Below are 20,343 nucleotides of genomic sequence, written 5' to 3'. Positions count from 1 at the left end.
TTTCTTTAGAAGCCCAAGAAGGATTAAACCTGAAATAAGAAAATAATGTTTAAAAAGGAAGAGGCATTCTCTAACAAGATTAATCCCAGCCCAAAGGAACCTACTAGTCACTTCACTTTGTTGGCTAAATTTCATCATTTACCACTTTTAAAAGACTATTTAAAAACTTAGCTTTGGGTTCTCATTCCTATTGTACCATTACCCAGCTGGGTGAACTTCCGACATCCACGTGACCTCTCAGGGTCTGTTTTCTGCTCTGTAAAACGAAGGAATTGGGCTCAACCATCTCTAAAGTCCTTCCCTGCACTAACTTTCCATAGTTGCACAAACAGAAGAATGAAAACTACAGTGTCGTCGATTTTACATATTATTAGTCATTTTGTCTGTTACACAAAAATAGAAAGAGCGAAGAAAAACAAAGTGAATTGGGGTAGCTGCAATGAAGTAATAATAACGTATCCGGCCTCCCTCTGGAAAGGCGGCGCGGACCGCCCAGGCTGGCGCCCGACGGTGCGGGGAGCTGAGGGCGCGCGATTCCCCGGAGCCCGCCGAGCTGGGAGCGGGCCGCGGGGGAGGCCCCTACCTCCGACCCTGGACCTCTTGGGCCGGGCCCGCGAGCTGCCGGCTGGGGAGGGGTCGACACGGCTGCGGTGCCGCGCCACCGACGGATGGCCAGTGGCGGACCTACCTCTCCGGACGCCCGGCAGAGTCCAAATCGCGGGTGGCCCACACGGGGCCTGGCGGGCACACCCACGCCGGGCCCGCCCAGGCCCCCAGCTCCGCCCGGCCAGCCTCTGCCGTCTCCGGGCCGCGCGGCTTCTGCCCCTGCGCCGCCGCCGTCGCCGCAGCCAACACGGAAGCGCCGGCGCCGGGACCCGCCTGCGCGGACGCCGGACCACGTGGCGCGCGGAGGCGCCCGGGGGCGGGGCGGGGTGGAGCAGAGCCTGAGGTCCCCGGAGGCGCCGCCAACGGAGTCCTGGCAGGTCTGGTGTTTGAGGTGAGTGAGGGGCAGAGGGCAGTAGCGGCGTTGTCCTCTGCAGTTATGGAAGTTTTATATCCTATTAGTGGCTCACTGACACCTTAATCAATTTAGTCTTTTCTCCTTTCTGGACGCTGAAGCCGGCTTTCAGGTCTCTAATGTGTGCCGAATGAATGAAAGCGCCTTTACATTCACCGTCATCGTCGTCATCATCAGCATCAGCAACAAAACCATCATCCAATGCCTGAGTCCTTCAAGGGCCTGAAGAGAGAGCTGCAGTCAAACAGATCTGGGTACTGAGTGATCTTGATCAAGTTACTTATCCTGTCAACCTTGTTTACCTTACTTGTGAAATGGAGAAGTTGACACCAGTGCCAACACTGGGTCGCTGCGGGGTAAACAAGATTAAGTATGAAATGGGCTTAATTGTTTAATTCATGTCTACTATCATTAAAATGATCATTATTTTCAGACTTTCAGCATCTTTCTTCAGTAGACTATTAAGGGTTTCTAACTAGCCTAAGTTGCAGTGTTGTTCCCTCCAATACATAGGAATACAGGAGATCTTTCCAAATGCAGATCACATCCAGAGACTGAAGTCACTGCCCTGCTTAGGATCCATTTCTGGGCTCCTTTTTCTGTTTCATTGATTTATTCATCTATTCTTTCCCCAAGACAATTACAGTAGCTTATACTCTTGTAGTCAGGTAGTGTTAGTCTTCTGACTTTGGGCTTCTCCTTCAATATTGTGCTGGCTATTCTGTGTTTTTTGCCTCTCCAAATAAACTTTAGAATCAATTTGTAGATATCCACAAGACAACTTACTGAGATTGTGATTGGGATTGCATTGAACATATAGATAAAGTTGGGAAGAACTAACATCTTGACGATATTGAATCTTCCTACTCAGAACATGGAATATCTCTCCATTTCTTTAGTTCTTTGATTTCATTCATCAGAGTTTTGTAGTTTTATTCATATAGATATTTTACATATTTTGTTAGATTTATACCTTAGTACTTATTTTATTTGGGTGCTAATATAAATGGTATTGTTTTTAATTTCAACTTCTACTTGTTCATTGCCAATATATATGAAAACAATTGATTTTTGTATATTAACCTAATATCCTGCCATCATGCTGTAATCACCTATTAATTCCAGGAGGTTTTGTTGTTGTTGTTGATTCTTTTGGATTTTCTATATAGTCATTGTCATCTATGAATAAAAAAAAAATTCCAGGCTTCCCTGGTGGCACAGTGGTTGAGAGTCCGCCTGCCAATGCAGGGGACACGGGTTCGTGCCCCAGTCCGGGAGGATCTCACATACCGCGGAGCGGCTGGGCCCGTGAGCTATGGCCGCTGAGCCTGTGCTCCACAACAGGAGAGGCCACAACAGTGAGAGGCCCACGTACCACAGAAAAGAAAAAAAAATTCCTCCTCCCCAATCAGTATACATTTTATCTTCTTTTCTTGTCTTACTGCATTAGCTAGGACTTCCAGTGTGATATTGAAAAAGAGTAGTGAGAGGGTACAACCTTGCCTTATTTCTGATCTTAGTGGGAAATCTAGTTTCTCACAATTAGGTATGATGTAAGCTGTGGATTTTTGTAAATGTTGTTTATCAAGTAAGGAAATTCTCTAGTGCTATTTCACCAAGAATTTTTATCATGAATGGGTGTTGGATTTTGTCAAATTCTTTTTCTGCATCTATTAATATGATCATGTGATTTTTCCTCTTCAACCTGTTAATATGATGGTCTACATTAATTGATATTTGAATGTTGAACTAGTCTTGCATATCTGGGATAAATTCCACTTGGTTGTGACGTATAATTCTTTTTATGCTTGTTGGATTCAATTTGCTGATATTGTTGTTGAGGATTTTTGCATCTATGTTCATGAGAGATATTGGTCCATAGTTTTCTTGTAATGTCTTTGTCAGGTTTTGGTATTAGGGTAACGTTGGCCTCATGGAATGAACTAAGAAGTATTCCCTCTGCTTCTGTCTTCTGAAAGAGACTATATAGAGAACTGACATAGTTTCTTCTTTAAATGTCTGGTGGAAATCACCAGTGAACCCATCTGAGCCTGATGCTTTCTATTTTGGAAGGTTATTATTTATTGATTAAGTTTCATTATCAATATAGGCCTATTCAGATTGTCTATTTCTATTTCGTATACCATAAAATTATCATAAGGAACAAGGGAAAAATAAAAACAATTTTGGAGGGAAAGTCCCTGGTGGTCCAGTGGTTAGGACTTGGTGCTTTCACTTTCGAGGGCCCAGGTTCAATCCCTGGTTGGGAAACTAAGATCCCACAAGCCACACAATGCAGCCCAAAAAAAGTTCGTTTCTTTGGACAAACAAAAACTGAAATCACTGACTGTCAACAAACCCTACTCTAGGAAGGAAAATAATGCTAGGAGGAAAGTCTTAGTTGTAAGATGGAATGGTGAGAGACGAAAAATGAAAAATCTAAACAAACACTGATTATGAAAAGAAAATGCCTAATTTGGATAGCAAACAAGTAGACTAGATCTAAAATACTGAATAAAAATAGCATTTAAGATGGGAGCTGGTGATTGGTATTAAGTGTTTTAAGGATAGAGGTATTGATTGCCTTTAGAGTAAGTATTCATGTTAAGAATAGTGGTAACCACTCAATGGATATAAATAGAATGCAGGCACTTCAAAACCCTTAGAGGAGAAAACGGAATTAAAAAGTCCTTAGTCAATACAAAAGAAGGAAGGAACAGATAAAAAAAGAATTGGAGAATATGTTGAAAAGTTAGGCAGGGCCCTTACAAGGCCTTTTATGCTGTATTAGTCAGAGTTATCCAGAGAAACAGAACCAATAGGATATATAGAGATTTAGATTTATTATAAGAAATTACCTCATATGATTATGGAGGCTGGGAAGTCTTAAATCTGCAGTATAGGCCAGCAGGCTCAAGACCCAGAAGAGCTGATGGTGTAGATGAAGTCTGAAGGCATGTTGCTAGAAGATTCTCTTTTGCTTTGGGAGGCTGGTATTTTTGTTCTATGCACATCTTCAATTGATTAGATAAGACCCACTGACATTATGGAGGGCAATCTGCTTACTCAGAGGTCATTGGTTTACATTTTAATCTCATCCAAAACACCCTCCAAATTGACACATAAAATTAATATACACCAAGAGTAAGGAATTTTGATTTTATTTTAACTGAGATAGGGGGCCATTGGAAGATTCTAAAACGGGACTGATGAACCTGATTTATGTATTTTAAGAGCATCCAGGTACTAGATGAAAAGTAGATCCTAGAGGGACATGAGTAGAGGTATAGAGACTAGGTGAAATCAGTGCAAAACATGAGAAAAGTCCAGACTCATGGTATATTTTGGAGGTAGTTCTCTTTGACAGGGCTTGTTGAGAGACTGGATGTGGGAGTGAGGGAAAGAATGTGATCAAGGTTAATCCCTAGGTATGAGGCCAAATCAACTGAGTATACAGTATTACCATTAACTGATCTGGTGGAAAACTGGAGGAAGAGAAGTTGGGTGGATAACAAGTATGGGGTGGACATATTGAATTTGAGATGTCAACTAGATAACCAAGTAAAGATACACAGTAGGCAATTATAGATAAGAGTCTGGAGTTCAGAGGTGAGAAAAGAATTTGAGATATTAATATTTGAGTTATCAGGGTATAGACTATAAATTGTTGTAAGTAAAATCACTTACAGATAAAGAGGGGGTTTTTCTCTTTCTCCACCAAATCTCCATCTTTGGCCCTGGGAGGTTGCAAGGACTTCATCAGCAGAGCCCAGCACATACTGGCTTCTGGGTGGATTGAGTCAATGGAGAACTTGGCGGGAGTTTGAGGGAAGGAGAGGGCCATGATCAGCTGGCAACTGAAGGTTGGTGAAAGCCCTTTGCCATTACAAAGGGCATCAGAAAACATCTTTGTAGGCTATGATAGTTGACTGGTAACTGTAGCTGGAAGAACCTATAGTCCAAGGCTCATTATGACTGAAAGGGATTTGAAGGGAACAGAAAGGCAACTGACAATGTCCAATGCCAATGGGGCATTTTCTAGGGACTATAGAGCACTTTATAGGGATTTTATAGCACTAATTCAGTAGCGCTCCAGTTTCTAGCCTCCATATCTCCTGTAGTACACAGGGGTGGTGTGTATCTGTTTATATTTTTATCTCTTACCCTAGTCTGGGAGAGTTCCTTGTAAATATGCACATGCCTGTATAGGCTAAGCAGTTTTCAACATGCCTGGCTCACAGGTTTGGAATGACTTTCACCTCCTGGTTAGAATATCAAATTTGAAAGGTCCATTTAATTTAGATATTACCCTTCTAAGTATTATTCCCAGAACCACCCATAATTAAGGGACCTCAGGCTTTGCAGATATACCTCTACTCAGGCCTTCATTTGTAAAAGCAAAACAAAAAGACCAAAAGAGATAAAACAAAAAAAATCACCCACAGTGAGACTGAGGCATACATATATAAAATATATCTCTCATTGTTTTCCCTGTTCTTGAACTCCTTCTCCTTCACCAATGAATTTATGAAAACTTTTAATAAATGCACTGAGAATAAAATGAAATATATAATAAAACTGAAAATGTTTTTGAAAAACCATAGTATTTATTACTTTGAGTTTTGAAGAATTTAAAACCACGGCTCACAACATATCCTGAAATGAATTCTTGGCGGCTTAAAGAATTAAATATAAACACACACACACACACACACACGAAGAAAACAAAATAGAATATTTATTCAATCTCTGAAGATGGAAGAACTTCCAGAGCTTAGAAAAGTATTCAATATCATAAAGGAGGATGAACAGCTCTTACTTTGATACCTAAAAAATAGGACTTATTTACTGTGTATATTACATAAAGAATTCATGCAAAACAATTTAAAAATACCCAGTGAGTAAGAGCAAAGGGCATGAAAAAATAATTCACAAAAGAAGAAATGCAACTGATGACCAACATATGTAATAATGTTCAATATCATTATTAATTCAAGTTAAAGTAACAAGGTTCTGCTTTCCGCCCATTTATTCTTATGGGTCTCAATTCCTGTTACTAAGCTGCCTTCCAAATAGCAATTCACAGTGTTCCCAGGAGTGCCCAAGAGCACCACTTTCATCACTATCATTTAGCATCATCATCTTAGTTTTTTAAAATTCATATCCTTTCATCTTGTACTTTTGTTTCCCAGAATTTATATCAGGCTAATAATCCCAAATATGGTGAAGAAAGTTTCATTACAGCATTTTTAAAATATAGTACAAGAGTACATAGTCTAGCAATAGGAATGGTCAAATATAGTATATCCACTTGATGTATCTGAGTGTTAATTGGAAAGGAAGTACAAAATCCTTTGCCTACTTTTCCATATTTCACTGACTGTAATTATATTACTTTTTGTCTTAGGGTCTGTCAAATGGGCACTACCTCTCCTTCCTGGGTGAAATTATGTGTTCTTTTAGTTGTAGTAAATATGACATCTAGACAAGCTATGTAAGAGGCACAGGTGGTTGAGCACTCTCCCTGACGCTTGGATGGACATTGCCTCAGCCTCTTCCTGAAGTGGTCGGGTGGCAGCCTTGAGCATGGGGGTAATGAGCCCCAGTGAGCACCGAGGGCTGGCCACTCACCCTCTTACTGCTTCACTCAGGGAAGACATTCAGGGTCCCTGGACACCCAGTCAGAATATTCTTTCATCGTATTCAGGACACCAGTTGATGGATTATTTATAATAATATGCAAGCATAATTTATAAACAAAAGATTTTAATAACAGGTTTCTAAATGATGCGTGTTCTCCTTTCTCATTGGAGAAATGTCACTCTCCCTTCCTAGGGACACAGACCTCTTGACCTAACTTGCTAAAGAAAACACAACTTGCAACCATCACAGGTGGAGTGTGAATGCATGTAGGGGGTGGGGCTAGGGAGTCTTGGGTTCAACAGAAAAAATTTTCCTGTGTCTTCTGTAATATTTTTATATTCTAAAGTACACGCACATGCACACGCACACGCACATGCCTGCACGAGTGCCCAAAGGGCTCTGGCCAATGAAATGCCCCAGGAATACTGACACGGTTACGGTGGTTTCCGAGATGGACTTACAGTGTAGGAGGTGGTAAAGGAAGAGCAAGGCTCTGGAGTTAGTCTGATCAGGGTCTGAATCTGGATTCTACTACTTATGTGATCTTGGGTAAGAAACTCTTCTCGTGTGTATTAATACAATGTGTGAGAATTTAATGAGGTACTGTATGTAAAGCCAGTAGCACACAGCAAACAGCCTGGAATGGTAGCCTTGTCTGTGGTTATTCTAAATAGAGTCCTACGTGTAATGAACTGTAATTTGCATGCGAGTGTTAGGGACCTGGAATGTAGAGCTATAAGCTGCTCTGGAAATTTGATTCCCCACTCCCTACCCAATGCTCCTACCTGCTACACTCTGTTAAATAGATTTACTTGAAGGAAGACACTCTGTGGAGACAGGGATGAAAAGAGAGAATCACATGGCATTTGGTCCCTTGCTCAGCTCAGGGATTAAGTTTCTCCCTCCTTAGGAGAGAGGGAGCATTCATCCCACTTCTGTGCAGAACTCAGCAGCTCCAGAACAATGATGGATGAGCTGTGAGATTTCTCACTCCCTTGGGTTTGTACAGTTCTCAGAGTGAAGCCATATTATAGAACAAGATCCCCAGAAGATGGCAGATATCCAATGGGTGTGGACTTGCTCTGGAGCCTATGAGATACTCCCTACCTCTCAAGAGATTCCTGGGGGTACTTTGCATGACTACTGCCCTTCATAAAGGTGGGGGAGCTGAAGCAATAAAGTTTGGGTTTAATTGCTAAAGGAAACTTCGTATACCCATAGAAGAAAACACAATGGCTGAGGAGGCCTGTGGACACGTTAAGAACACTGTGGGAGGATGGTAAATTAGCAGTACTAAGAACTGTGAAGAGAAGAGTGAGTGGTGCCTTACGTTGCTGGTAAAACTTGGCAGCTACTGACAGCTCCCAGTCTCCTGAAAAAGTAATGATTCATCTATGGGTATATCAGTAACTCTTCAAAGACTTTTGGGGTTTATCCTAACTTTGACAATAGGTTTCTAGTTTTTGTTTAAAACTTGTTTTATAATTAAATATATCATATAAAATATATATAAAACAGGCTTCTAGTTTTTAATTAATGTTGTTGAAATTGTAGGTATCAAAGACAACATGAATGAATCTGAAGGGCATTATGCTAAGTGAAATAAGCCAGACAGAGAAAGACAAATACTGTATGGTATCATTTATATGTGGAATCTAAAAAAAAAAAAAGGTCAGACTCATATAAGCAGAGAGTGGAAGAGTGGTTGCTAAGGGTTGGGGGGAGGGGAGAAATAGGAGGTATTGATCAAAGGGTACAAACTTTCAGGTATAAGATGAATAAATTCTGAGGATCTAATGTACAGCATGGTAACTATAGTTAATAATATTGTCATGATACTTGAAATTTGCTAACAGTGATTCTTAAGCATTCTTACTACACAGACACACACACAAAGTAACGATGTGAGGTGACAGATGCGTTAATTAACTTGATTGTGGTAAATATTTCACAAGGTATACCTATATCAAAATCATCACGTGGTAAAGGTTAAATATGTATAATTTTATTTGTCAATTACACCTCAATAACGCTGGGAAAAAAGAGCTAAATCATTCATTTTAGAGTTTAAGAAACAAAGGCTCATCGAAACTGAGATTTACCCAAGGTTAAATAGGATAATGGTTGTACCTTTCATTTTTTTTAAAGAGACAATCTTGCTATTTCACATGCTAGATTTCTTATAGTCCTGCTGAAAAACTGATAATCTTATTTTTAAAATCTCACTCAAATTCAATTTAGTAATTTTCCTCTAGCATATACTTCTTGATAATGTCATGTGAAAAGACTCTAGATTTCATCCTTCTCAAATATCCAGGTGATTTCTAACTACAGAATAAGGTATCAAGCATGTTCCCTTGGATACTCGAGAAAAAGAAAAGCAGCAGCCATTTAGTTACCTCAAAATCCATTTATTTTGTTGGGAAAATGATAAAGTGTCTTTAGGTTCATGAAGTTTACCAACAACTCCCTATGTTAAAAGTGTAACCAATATTTATATTTTATTTATATCCATGTTAATTTTGTTTCTTGAAGCTTTCTAACATTTACTGCATAAATGACTTTACATTTAACAGAGACTGACTTTTCTGCTGAAAATATTAAAAAGGAAAATGAACAGTAGATTCATTAAGTAAAATAAGTTACCTAAATATTCTAAATGGAATTCTAAATGGAATAACTTTTGTTAAAACCTCAAAGTTCAGGCAAAGAGCAATAAACTTTACAATTATATGAAAACTTAGGCTTACAGGAGAGCACTCCTTCCTGGCTGGCAGAGCTCTGAATTCATTTGAAGTCTGGCAGCCGTGTTGTATCACTCAGGAGGGAAAAGTACGTCAGGGAGGGCCAGATTTTCAATCTATTTGCTTTTTATCCCTTTCAGGTTAACTCTTAAGATTCTGGGTGCAGTTACCCAAGCATTCTATCCATTGACTGGGTCTATATTTCTAAGAGAGAGAAAGGTCTGTAATTTATGATCGAAGTCAATGGCTCTAAACTGAGGTTCCTTGTATTTTCTGGTCATCTTGGCACCCAGGTATGTAATGAGTTCACATCTCTCCATAAACTGCTCCATCTTCTTCTTATATTTTTTTCTTGTGTACTCAGAACCTTTGGGATTAAAGGCTGTAGAAAATTTCACAGGACTGTGAATGTTTTTTGTTAGGTTAGTGAATCATTATATTAAAGAGAAGGAGAACTTCGTGCGTGATTGAGTTGCACAGCTATGGCCAAGAAGATATCCAAATCCCAAATAAGATTTGGGGATTATTCTATTTTAGATCGTAATTGTCTCTATTCACCTTCCTATATGGAATGGATTATTGAGTGCTGATTAGGTTACTCGTAGCCCCTGCTTTAAAAACTAGAAACTCAGTTTTGATATTTTTGCTACCAACACCGCACACACCCCATGCAAGTGACCAACCCAACTCAACAATCCTATTTATTACATTATACTACAATTAATATTAAATTAGTTCTGAGTAGCATATCATTTCTAGCAAAAAAAAAAAAAAAAGACATACCTTTTAGGTGAAATGCTATATAGAGTAGCGCAGATCTCTGTACACTTAAGAAGGGGAATTTGGGCTTTAAGCATGCTGCTGCGTTCATGGCTTTAATTAGAGCAGTTGCGACACCCTGCAGGTAGGGAACGGATTATGTGTAGATTTGAGTTTGTTTTATTTTCTTGTGGCAAATAGATAAAGAGGTTAGTTATTCTTTGCCTCAAATAGCCTCCTGGGGTTGAGGATGGAGCTTACAAAGATAGTTAAATGAGCTCTTAGCCAGCAGGACTAAGAAACACAAAATACATTTGATTAGGAAAAATAAAAACTACAGATTGGCTTAGCGCCAGCTAGGTGATGGATACGTGGGTTTCATTACACAGTTCTATTTTTATATGTTTGGCATTTTCCATAACAAAAAGTTAAAAAAGAAAGGAGGGGACACTGGGCTTTGAGTTGTCTTGGCCCATCTCTGCTTCCATTTGCTCAGAACTGGCCAGCTTGCCTCCCCCTCTCAGGACCCTGGGCCACCTGACCAGGAATTCCAGAGACCACAGTTATCACTGCAGTTGAGATTCTGGAGCCCCAAGCAGGAAAAGAAGAGAACACCCTTTTCTGGGTGAGTGTCATCTTGCCTTTTGATATTAAACTAGATTGAAAGCTAACCATCTAGGGGAGCTGAAAAAAAGCAAAGTTAGGATTAGGAATTTGTAAGAAAGGTATGAAATTGTGCCCTAGGCAACTGTTTTATAGAAAAAAAAAATTTTTTTTAAAACCCTTTAAAATAGTGGTTGGCTACTGATAAATTTGACTATATTCAGAAAGAGGTATATTTAGAGAAATAAGATGTGATTGAGTAGATAGCTTCATCCAGATTTTGAGCAAAATATGTGTTTGGTGGTTCAGTTGTGGTGACACCTCAACTCAACTCTTTTGAGCGGGGGGGAAAAAAACCTCTTAGAGACTGAATTTACACATTTCAAATTAAGAAAAAGTTTTACAGACACTGAAATTCAAAATAAGAAACAAACTACAAGTCAGAGGTAAATAATTATCTTACTCTCTTTTCACTGTAGTGCAGGTATTTGGGAATTAGCTATGGAAACGGGGGCTTTTCTCACATTTTATTTTCATAACCACTCAAAACCAAAATAAGTTAAAAGTGGATTTGCAGGGCTTCCCTGTTGGCGCAGTGGTTGAGAGTCCGCCTGCCGATGCAGGGGACACGGGTTCGTGCCTCGGTCCGGGAAGATCCCACATGCCGCGGAGCGGCTGGGCCCGTGAGCCATGGCCGTTGAGCCTGCGCGTCCGGAGCCTGTGCTCTGCATTGGGAGAGGCCACAACAGTGAGAGGCCCGCGTACCGCAAAAAGAAAAAAAAAAAAAAAGTGGATTTGCAGCTTAAAATCAGGAAACTCTGCCTTGAATTTCATTGTTACCAAAATAAAAATTATTGTTAAAGAAGAGATTGCTGTAGTCTTCTAAAATCTATGCATAGAAACTCATGTAAGTGAACCTGTTCGAGATATCCAGGCAAAGGCAGACTAGTGAGATACATCGGTTCCTTTAATGGGGGAAGTTTGTAAGGAAGCTTCTGATCCCAGTATTTCAGTGGCGACCTAAGAACACAAAATCCATTAGACAGATGCCCACAGATGTGCTCATTGTGTGTACACAGGAAGGTGGACACACAAGAGACAGCTGAAAGATAATGTTCACTGCCTGTTTTTCTCCCGTGGAGAAAATGATACAAGTGGGAAGACTGGGGCTCCTAGAAATTCATGACAGCCAGCTTCGCCTGGGTCCCTAGCCCTGCTCAGCTCTCCTCAGTGTTCTTATTTTTCACAGCAACTATATAAAGCTTCCTTTATTGCCCTCACATTTCTAACCCTCCCAGTAACCCCCACATGGGGGCCAGGCTATCCAAGGAGAAGCATCAGAATGAAACTTCCTCAACTGCTCACCACAAGCAGAGCCACACATAGGCTCCTTTCTCCACGCTGGAGCTTACCTCCCAGCTAAGATCAGTCTCCACACATTCTTTGCATCCCTGTTCCACCCTCTCTCCAGAAATCTTAAATAGCAATTTCTCTCTCTCTCCCACCTTCGGCATTTCCTTCTTTATTGGATCCTTCCCAGCCACCTGCATTTTAACATGCTCGTACCTTTCCCATTGAAGAAAAAAGAAAATCCTTTTTTCACTCCTTCACTCCTTGAGTCCTATATCCTTTCCAGCAATTAATGTCTTTTCTCTTTTTACTGTTAAATTTCTTCAAACATTGATCTTCACTAGAGGTCACAAACTACTGCACAAATTCTATCTGCAGATGTGATTTGATCCACATTGTAATTTTTAAAAAACGGAATCAGTCACAAAAGTTTAAAAATCAGATAAATGTAAGAAGAAATTTGGTTTCCAGCTTCTTGTGAAAAACAGAAATGTGTGGCAGTGGGTAAGTAACTGCTACCCCTTCAGCTATGTGTATCTATGCACGTGTGTGTGTGCACTCACATATGTATCTATCCCAGCATGATGCAGTTAACATAGATATTCAGTAAATGTTTGTGACTTAGTGAATGGTCTCACCTCAGAAATTTCTCAAGTTTTTCTCTACTCTCACAGATATATATACGATCACGATATTCTAAAGCATAGTGAATGCTACCAGGTACTAGGGCTTCGTATCTGAAAGACAAAGGAACAGACAAAAACAACTATGTATTGTATAATTAATATGCAGTACTGTATAAATAAAGTGTCAAAATATTTTATTTTTCTATCTTTACCGCTCAAGGAAGAAATAGAACATTTTCCAGTTAAGCAATAGTGATCTTTTGATCAAAATGTTAAGACTGTTATATGGACCACTTATTCTGAGTAGAGCTATCATCCTGTACTTGCACGAGAGCAAGGACTTGCCTTTGTTTGCCATCCTGATAGGTCACTGGACAGTAGCCCTGGAGCTCGGCACACTTAGGAAACCGGCTCTTCAGCTCCGACAGTGTCAGCTTTTTGGGCATCATGTCGGCAGATGGGAGAGGATGAGGTGCTAATGGAGGCACGTATAATTCGGGGTTCTCCAAAAATCTCTATAAGAAAAGATTACAGCAACGTGACCGCTTGAGACAGGAATACTATGCCAATGAGAATCCACTGAGGCTCTCTTGCTACTGTCCCCATTTTCAGTAGCAATGTTCGTCCTTCAAACCATCTGAGAGCTGCTTTCTGAACTACTATAGCTCCTTCCATGACTGCAAGTGCCTTATAGTAATACTTGCAAGTGATTTCATGTAAGGTCTCTCCTACTTTCATTCACTCACTCACTCACTCACTCATCTACTTATACAGAAAACATTTGTTGAGCTCTTACTATGTCCCAGACACTGGAGTGCATAGTCTTCCTGTCCTACAGTATAACTAACTAGGTGGGTGTCCTTTGGCAGGTGAATTAGCTTCTCCAGCTTCAGTTATCACTCTAAAATGAAGGAAGCAGACCAGGTACATGACCTCTAATGTCATTTCCAGTTTTAAAATTCTGTGATTATCATTTAAATAAGCAGGAAGAAATAAATGTCTTTTTCTTAAAGTGATAAAAAATTCAAATTCTTCAGAGGAAAATAAAATGTTCAGAGGCACCTGATTAGTTTTCAACTACAACCTTTTTATATCACCAAATTATGGTCATCGTAATATCAGAACAAGTCTGTATTCTGTTGCATTAAATAGCAATATAAGGTACACAGGAAATTAAAGTGATAGAAAAAAGTTGAAAGCACAGGAGACATACGTCGGTCTTACTTCATTTCTACTGACTCTGACTTCCCTTCTGCACCCTTTGAATGGAATCCCCAGCCAGATGCTCAGCATCCCCTTCACGGGCGGGCTCACCCTTGGGTCTCCCTACCTGTTAAGCTGACCCAGGTGGAGGGTCCATCACTGACCCTGAACTTCTGCTTTGTGCCAAAATATGTCTTGGGATGCAGTCTTAGGACTGGACTCTGAGTTGCCTCATTGAATCCAGGGTCACAGTTTCCAAAATTGGGTCTCCTGGTCCCCAATTCCTGGGTGTTCCCAGCTGTGCCCACCCCTTCCTGTTTGGTGAATTCTGAGACCGGTATTTTATTTCCCTGGTAAATATTTGGAGTTAGGAACAAACTTACATTCAATTTCTCCTGAGAACTCATTTTATAATAGTGCCCTCTGAACTCTGCTGCAAATTCCAAGGAATCAGTTAAAGAGCAATCAACTAATTCATGTGATTCTGCCAGGCTGACAGGGCAGAACTGTCCAAATTCGCCCAGGCGAGAAATCAGTTCTTCAGGTGAGATACATAACTTGTCAATGCAGGCGGCTTTTCCTGTTATTAACAGATTAACTATTATTTTTTTTTTAAGAGAAAACACAATCATTTTCAAAATGAAAATAATTTCAATTATGCTAGTACTATACAAAGGAGTACATATTGTAAAATTCCACAGAGTAAAAAGTAAAAATTTCTCTTCACACCTCCATCCTCTCAATCCAACATCCCTTCTGAGAGGTAATCACTGTTGAGTTTGTATCTTTTTCAGATTTTTTTATATATTTGCATATACACATATATTTTTTGCATATAAGATGCTTGTGCCACTATACTGTAAACATTATTCTGCAACTTGCTTTTATCAGTTAGTCATGGCCTTTGACACCTTTCCATATCAGTTTATATGATTTACCTAATTCCTTTTCATTTATGCACGGTATTCCACTGTATAAATGTACATATAGTTTACTCAACCAATTATCTGTTGATAAATGTTTTGGTTGTTTTTAATTCTTAGCTATTATAAACTATCTATATGTTATAAACAATATATATGTATATACACACATATATGTACATGTATATATACATAGCCACTTACACACACACATCAATTTGCTACATATTTAAATTTTTTCTATGGGATAGATTTCAGGAAGTGAAAACAGTTTGTTGACATGATGTTACTGACACAAACCTCTCCCTGTGCCCTGATGGCTCCCAAGACAGGGGAAGAAACATTTTCCCAAAAGTAACTAGGTTTACCCTAACAACTCTATTTAAAAAAAAAAAAAAGCCCCCAAATTCATTCAATGGACAAGTTTAAGAGTTTTCTCTCTAGTATTCCACTAGAATGGGGACTACAAAACAATATGAGATGTTACAGAAAATAAAAATACTTTTTTATACATCTTAATTATAATGAGTAAATTTTGATCCTGATATATTTTGTTAATGGTCCTTTTCACCAGTGAAAAGTTTCACTTTTTTTTTTTATTATGCCAAGGAAGGTCTTACACTAACACTAAAATTATGAAGAATAAATCATGGATTAATTTGTTATGTGACAATGTAAACATAAAAGTAATCCTTAGGATTGGAGTGATGTGTCTATAAGCCAAAGAATGCAGAGGATCGCTGGCAACACTGGAAGCTAAGAGAAAGAAATGAAACAGATACTCCCCTTGAGCCTTCAGAGTGAGGACAGCCCTGCCAATGCCTTGATTTGGGGCCTCTGGCCTCCAGAACTGTGAGAGAATACATTTCTGTAGTTTAAGTCACCCAGTGTGTGGTAATTTGCTACAGAAGCCTTGGGAAACTAAGACAGGTACATGAGACTATGGTTTCTGTCCTGTTGGCATTCTTTCTTGCCTTATCTTGTTCACTTGGTATAGCAAGCTGCCATGTTGGAAAGGTCCATATGGCAAGGAACTGAAGGTGGCCCCCGGCCAAACAGCTGGCAAGAAACTGAGGCCCTCAGTCCAACAGCCTTCAAGGAATGAAATCTTGTCAACAATATATGAATGAGTATGATAGTGGATTCTTTCCCATTAGGGCCCTCAGGTGAGATCTTAATCCTAGCCCACACCTTGACTGTAGCCTTGTGAGAGACCCTGAAGCAGAGGACCCGGTTAAGCTGTGCCTGGATTCCTGCCCCACAGAAACTGTGAGTGACTGTGTGTGTGTGTTGTTTTAAGCTGCTAAGTTTCAGAATAATTTATGAAGCAATAGACAAACGAGTCCACTATTCCATCCATTGTTTATGATACAAATGAAAAGGCTAAGAAGCCCCAACCATCCTTTCCTAAAAAGAATATTACACTACTGTAATACTACATTGGTGTAATATTATTCTAAAGTATTATAACGCACAGTACTATGGTATAATAAAAGTGTTGTTAAAGTATATAGTGTTATATAGTCCTATAATATTATACTATATGGTACTATATAGTTTTACACTTGTACGTTGCTCTTTAGCTCAGATGTGCTGACCTCACCAATCCTGACAGGTTTAGTGACAGGGTAATTTAGACTCAAATCACTTTAAGTCCTAAAAGACACTCAAGTATCTCTTTTTCTGATTCTTGGGATAGTCTTGATGACATCTGGCAATGTCTATATATCCTTTTCTGGAATGTGGCAGAATGAGGAGGAATTTCTTTAGTTTTCTAGCCCTGACCTTGCTCCATCTCATTAGTGAGAATAAACTGGGCCCCTGACAGGGGGGGTTATTTGAATAACATACAAAGCAAGTGGAGAATAGAAAAAAAAAATCAAAACTAAATTCAAACAATCAGGTATAGATTATCAGGTAGATGCTAAAGCAGGAAAGCAAGAGGGCAGCTTCAATTAGATTAAACTATTCAAGGCAGAGGCAAGTATATCTGGAATAATGTAGTGGATACTGTGGTGCCCCATACGCACCCCTCTCTTCAGGGCTGATGCACCCACCCCCCAGCTGCTGGAAATATCTGTGCTAACGGATCACAGCTGCACTGGGAATGGCCCCTCTGTTACAGGTTACAGCCCCTCCTGGAGTGACCTTTGGTCAATGACAAGCCAAAGGGAGGATATAAAGCCTGGCCTCTCCCCTCAGTGTGGGAAATTTTGAAGGTCCATCCTAGCTCTAGTGCTTCCCTATAGCATCCAGGGAGGCTTCTGTTTCCACCACACTGCAGGTTAGTTTCTCCCTCTGCTCGGTTCTACTAGCCTCACTTCCCCACAGGTGTATCTCCTAATTAGAGTTGACATAAAATACAGGATGCCCACTTAAGTTTGCATTTCAGATAAACAACGAACAGTTTTTAGTATAAATATGTCCCATACATTTGGGAAATAATTAGACTAAAACATTACTTGTCATTTATCTGAAATTTAAATTTAACTGGCATCCTGTATTTTTATTTGCTTCATCTGGCAACTCGACTCCTGAGACTACTTCCTGATAGAGCTTCTGCACACAACTTTTCATCATGAGTCTGTTTTCAGGCAACCCAATCTGAGGTGGGAAAGGTGAAGTAGGGTAACAGAAAGATGAATGAGGCACAAGTTTTGCTTTCAAAGCCTGCTGTGGAATGTTCTACTGGTGTGATGCTATCCAAAACTTATTGGGAGTAGGTTTCTAAAACTCAGTTCTATCTTCCTTTGCACTCTTATCTTCATCCCTTGTAATCCTCAGGTGAAAACAAATTCCCAGTCTGCAGACAAACAGGAACCAGAGATGCTGGTGATGCCCAAATAATGAAGCAAATCAAGATTCAATGATGCCATTATTATCAGACTCCTCACTGCATTTTTCCTTGTATAAGATTCTCTGTGTCACGTTGCTCCCTCATACGTCCTTATACCTTCTCCGTATTTTCCAAAGTTAAACAAAGTCATTAAACAGATGTCTGTGAAACCCCTCCAGACAAATTCTTTGGCATCATCACTCTTTTCAGAGATATGAGATAACTTTCCTTCTATTTTGTGTATTTTTGGAGAAAAATCAAGAAACTTCTAGGAATATATAATCAAACATTTTCTTTCATGGATTCCAAATATAGATTAAAAACATTCTATGCTCAAATTAAATTTTTAATAGAATCAACATTTACATACTACTATAATTTCATAGTAAATAGTAAAAATAACTAATTCTAGATTCCTAAACAAAATTTTGCCAAGTGTCACTCCACAGACCCCTGCCCTCATATAACTACCATTCTTGAAACTAGCTTCTTACATGGCTTTCCAAACACCATAAACTCTTCTAGTGAGAGACCATGTCTTGTTTTTAGGTGATAGGTTCACATGGACATTGAATAAATGATAGCTGCCCCATACATCCTCTAGTTGGCTTGCAGGCTATGTTAATTTATAATCCTCCCTGCCATTGAACTTAGAACTAGTTAGCGCCTAGAGACTTAGCTGGAGAGCTAAGCTGATAGCTCGAGTAGAGGCAGTCATTTATTAGAACAAATACACATGCCCGCATAACTGGAAAATACTATGTATTTAAAATACTGATTAAGGTCATGGGAACAAATGTTCACATTGAATGAGTTATGGTAACATGAGTTAGGCATGCATAGACTTCAAATTCACAGTTTATTGTGTTTTCAGAGTTATATGTTTTCTTACCTGCTTTTATTCTTCCCAGGTATATCTGTATGTGTTTATTCACCATTTTAACCTTCTTAATGACTTCATTCCATACCCACCATTTGCTGTGAAAGCCATCAATCACATACCAGTTCTGATGTTGCTCTTGATAATATTGCCTAATCTCATCAATATTTTTGCGGTACTTTGAGTTCTTGACAGCTATAATCTGTGAGCTGTTATGCAATGGATAAGGCGAACTAATAGAGAAACAGAAGGAATGGAAAAAGCTGTTAAAAACCTGCTTTTTCTGGTTGAGTAAAGTTTATTCCTTTATCATTGTTTTCATCACATACATTACCTTGGTTCCTTTTTTTTTTCCAGGAGCAATCTTTTGAAAATCTCTTTGGAAGGCACATCCAACTCAAAGATGACCATGGGGATGACTGACCTGGCTTCCAAGAGACTCACTTGATATTTAGATACAGGGTATCCATCAATGACAACACTAATAAGGAGAAACATGAAAATAAAAATTCCAGATGTCTTTTCTCTCAGACCTTCCTTTCTGTCTTCCAGAAACAGTCTGTCTTTAGGATTAGCCCCGTACTGTTCCTATGTAACTTGATTAATCTTGTCACCTTGCCCTCTTTGTCTATTTTTTTTTTTTTTGGCTGCGTGGCTTGAGGATTGAACCCGGGCCCCAGCAGTGAAAGCCCGAAATCCTAACCACTAGGCTATCAGGGAACTCCCTTTATCTCTATATTTTTAACCTCAGTCAGCCCAAGAGCCAGAGGAGGGCTGCATACATACAGACACAGCTCTGATTCATACACTTAGCATCATCGAGCTAGGTTTTAGCGGACTTCGAGAGATAATACATATAATACCTTGAACATTGTATTACTTAATTGGTGCTACTATTCTAGCATGAAACAGTGGAAAGAGTATAGGCTTCAGAGGCACACAGACTTAGATTTGAAACCTGGTCTGACCTCTCTGAGCCTCAGTTTTCAGTAAGAATAGTAAAATAATGATATTTAACCCTTAGAGTTATCTTAAAGATTGTAGATCAAGTTTGTAAAGCAATTAGTAATAGACTAATGGACATTCCTTATAAAAGAATGTCCAGCAAGGGAAGAATTATCCAACCCTGATCTTAATGTTGTAGTTTTATAGCAAACAGATAGTGTAAAATTTTTGTACTGAAAGGTCAGTGGCAGTAAGACAAGGTGTCTTGTAAATCAAGATTTTAAGTACATTAAAATGTTTTAAAATTAAAAGAAAAAAGTTCCTGGCACAGTTAATAGTATTTTAGTAAGAGATTAAGCAAATACGGAAAACACTGTGTTCTAAGCTTGCTTTTGTAGTAAAATTCTGTGAGGAGGCTGGGTGTGGAAGGGAAGATGGGGAGTTGGTGAGAGAGCCCTATGGTATCTGGGAGAGAACCATTCCATCAGGACCCATCAGGCCTCTGAGCAGAAATGATGGAGAATTTGTTAGTCCAACGGTCTAAGGTAATGAGTGTCACTAGCAAACTGAGAAGAGGGCTAAAGGCTGTCTGCAAATTCCAAAGTCAGGAAACCGACTCTGAGGTGCCTGAGCTGGGCTTGCTGGCTGACATCACCAGGAAGGGCTGGTTAGTCCTCCCCCAGTGCTCTCCAGCTAAGTCTCTAGGCACTAACTAGTTCTAAGTTCCATGGCAGAGAGGATTATAAATTAACATAGCCCGCAAGCCAACTTGAGGATGTACTGAGCTGCCATTGTTGGTTGGTTTTTTTTTTT

The 20,343-nt window shown here is 39.5% G+C and overlaps 1 protein-coding gene across 2 annotated transcripts in view; it reads right to left on the bottom strand.

Annotated features, from left to right (window-relative positions):
- Positions 1 to 9,060: 9,060 nt before the first annotated feature.
- AK9 (adenylate kinase 9) overlaps positions 9,061 to 20,343 on the bottom strand; it is a 117,590-nt gene continuing 106,307 nt past the window's right edge. For both annotated transcript variants that reach the window (XM_065888941.1, XM_065888940.1), the window contains 8 exons: positions 18,920 to 19,066; positions 18,598 to 18,818; positions 14,330 to 14,526; positions 13,089 to 13,258; positions 12,756 to 12,854; positions 11,685 to 11,787; positions 10,189 to 10,303; positions 9,061 to 9,787 (listed from right to left, as the gene is read on the bottom strand). In XM_065888941.1, coding sequence (XP_065745013.1) covers positions 9,585 to 9,787; positions 10,189 to 10,303; positions 11,685 to 11,787; positions 12,756 to 12,854; positions 13,089 to 13,258; positions 14,330 to 14,526; positions 18,598 to 18,818; positions 18,920 to 19,066 — 1,255 coding nt within the window. In that variant the 3' untranslated portion in view covers positions 9,061 to 9,584. The remainder of the gene's footprint in view (positions 9,788 to 10,188; positions 10,304 to 11,684; positions 11,788 to 12,755; positions 12,855 to 13,088; positions 13,259 to 14,329; positions 14,527 to 18,597; positions 18,819 to 18,919; positions 19,067 to 20,343) is intronic.

Source organism: Phocoena phocoena, chromosome 12 (genome assembly GCF_963924675.1).
Source record: "Phocoena phocoena chromosome 12, mPhoPho1.1, whole genome shotgun sequence".
Lineage (NCBI taxonomy): Eukaryota > Metazoa > Chordata > Mammalia > Artiodactyla > Phocoenidae > Phocoena > Phocoena phocoena.
This window is presented reverse-complemented; position numbering and strand designations above follow the sequence as displayed.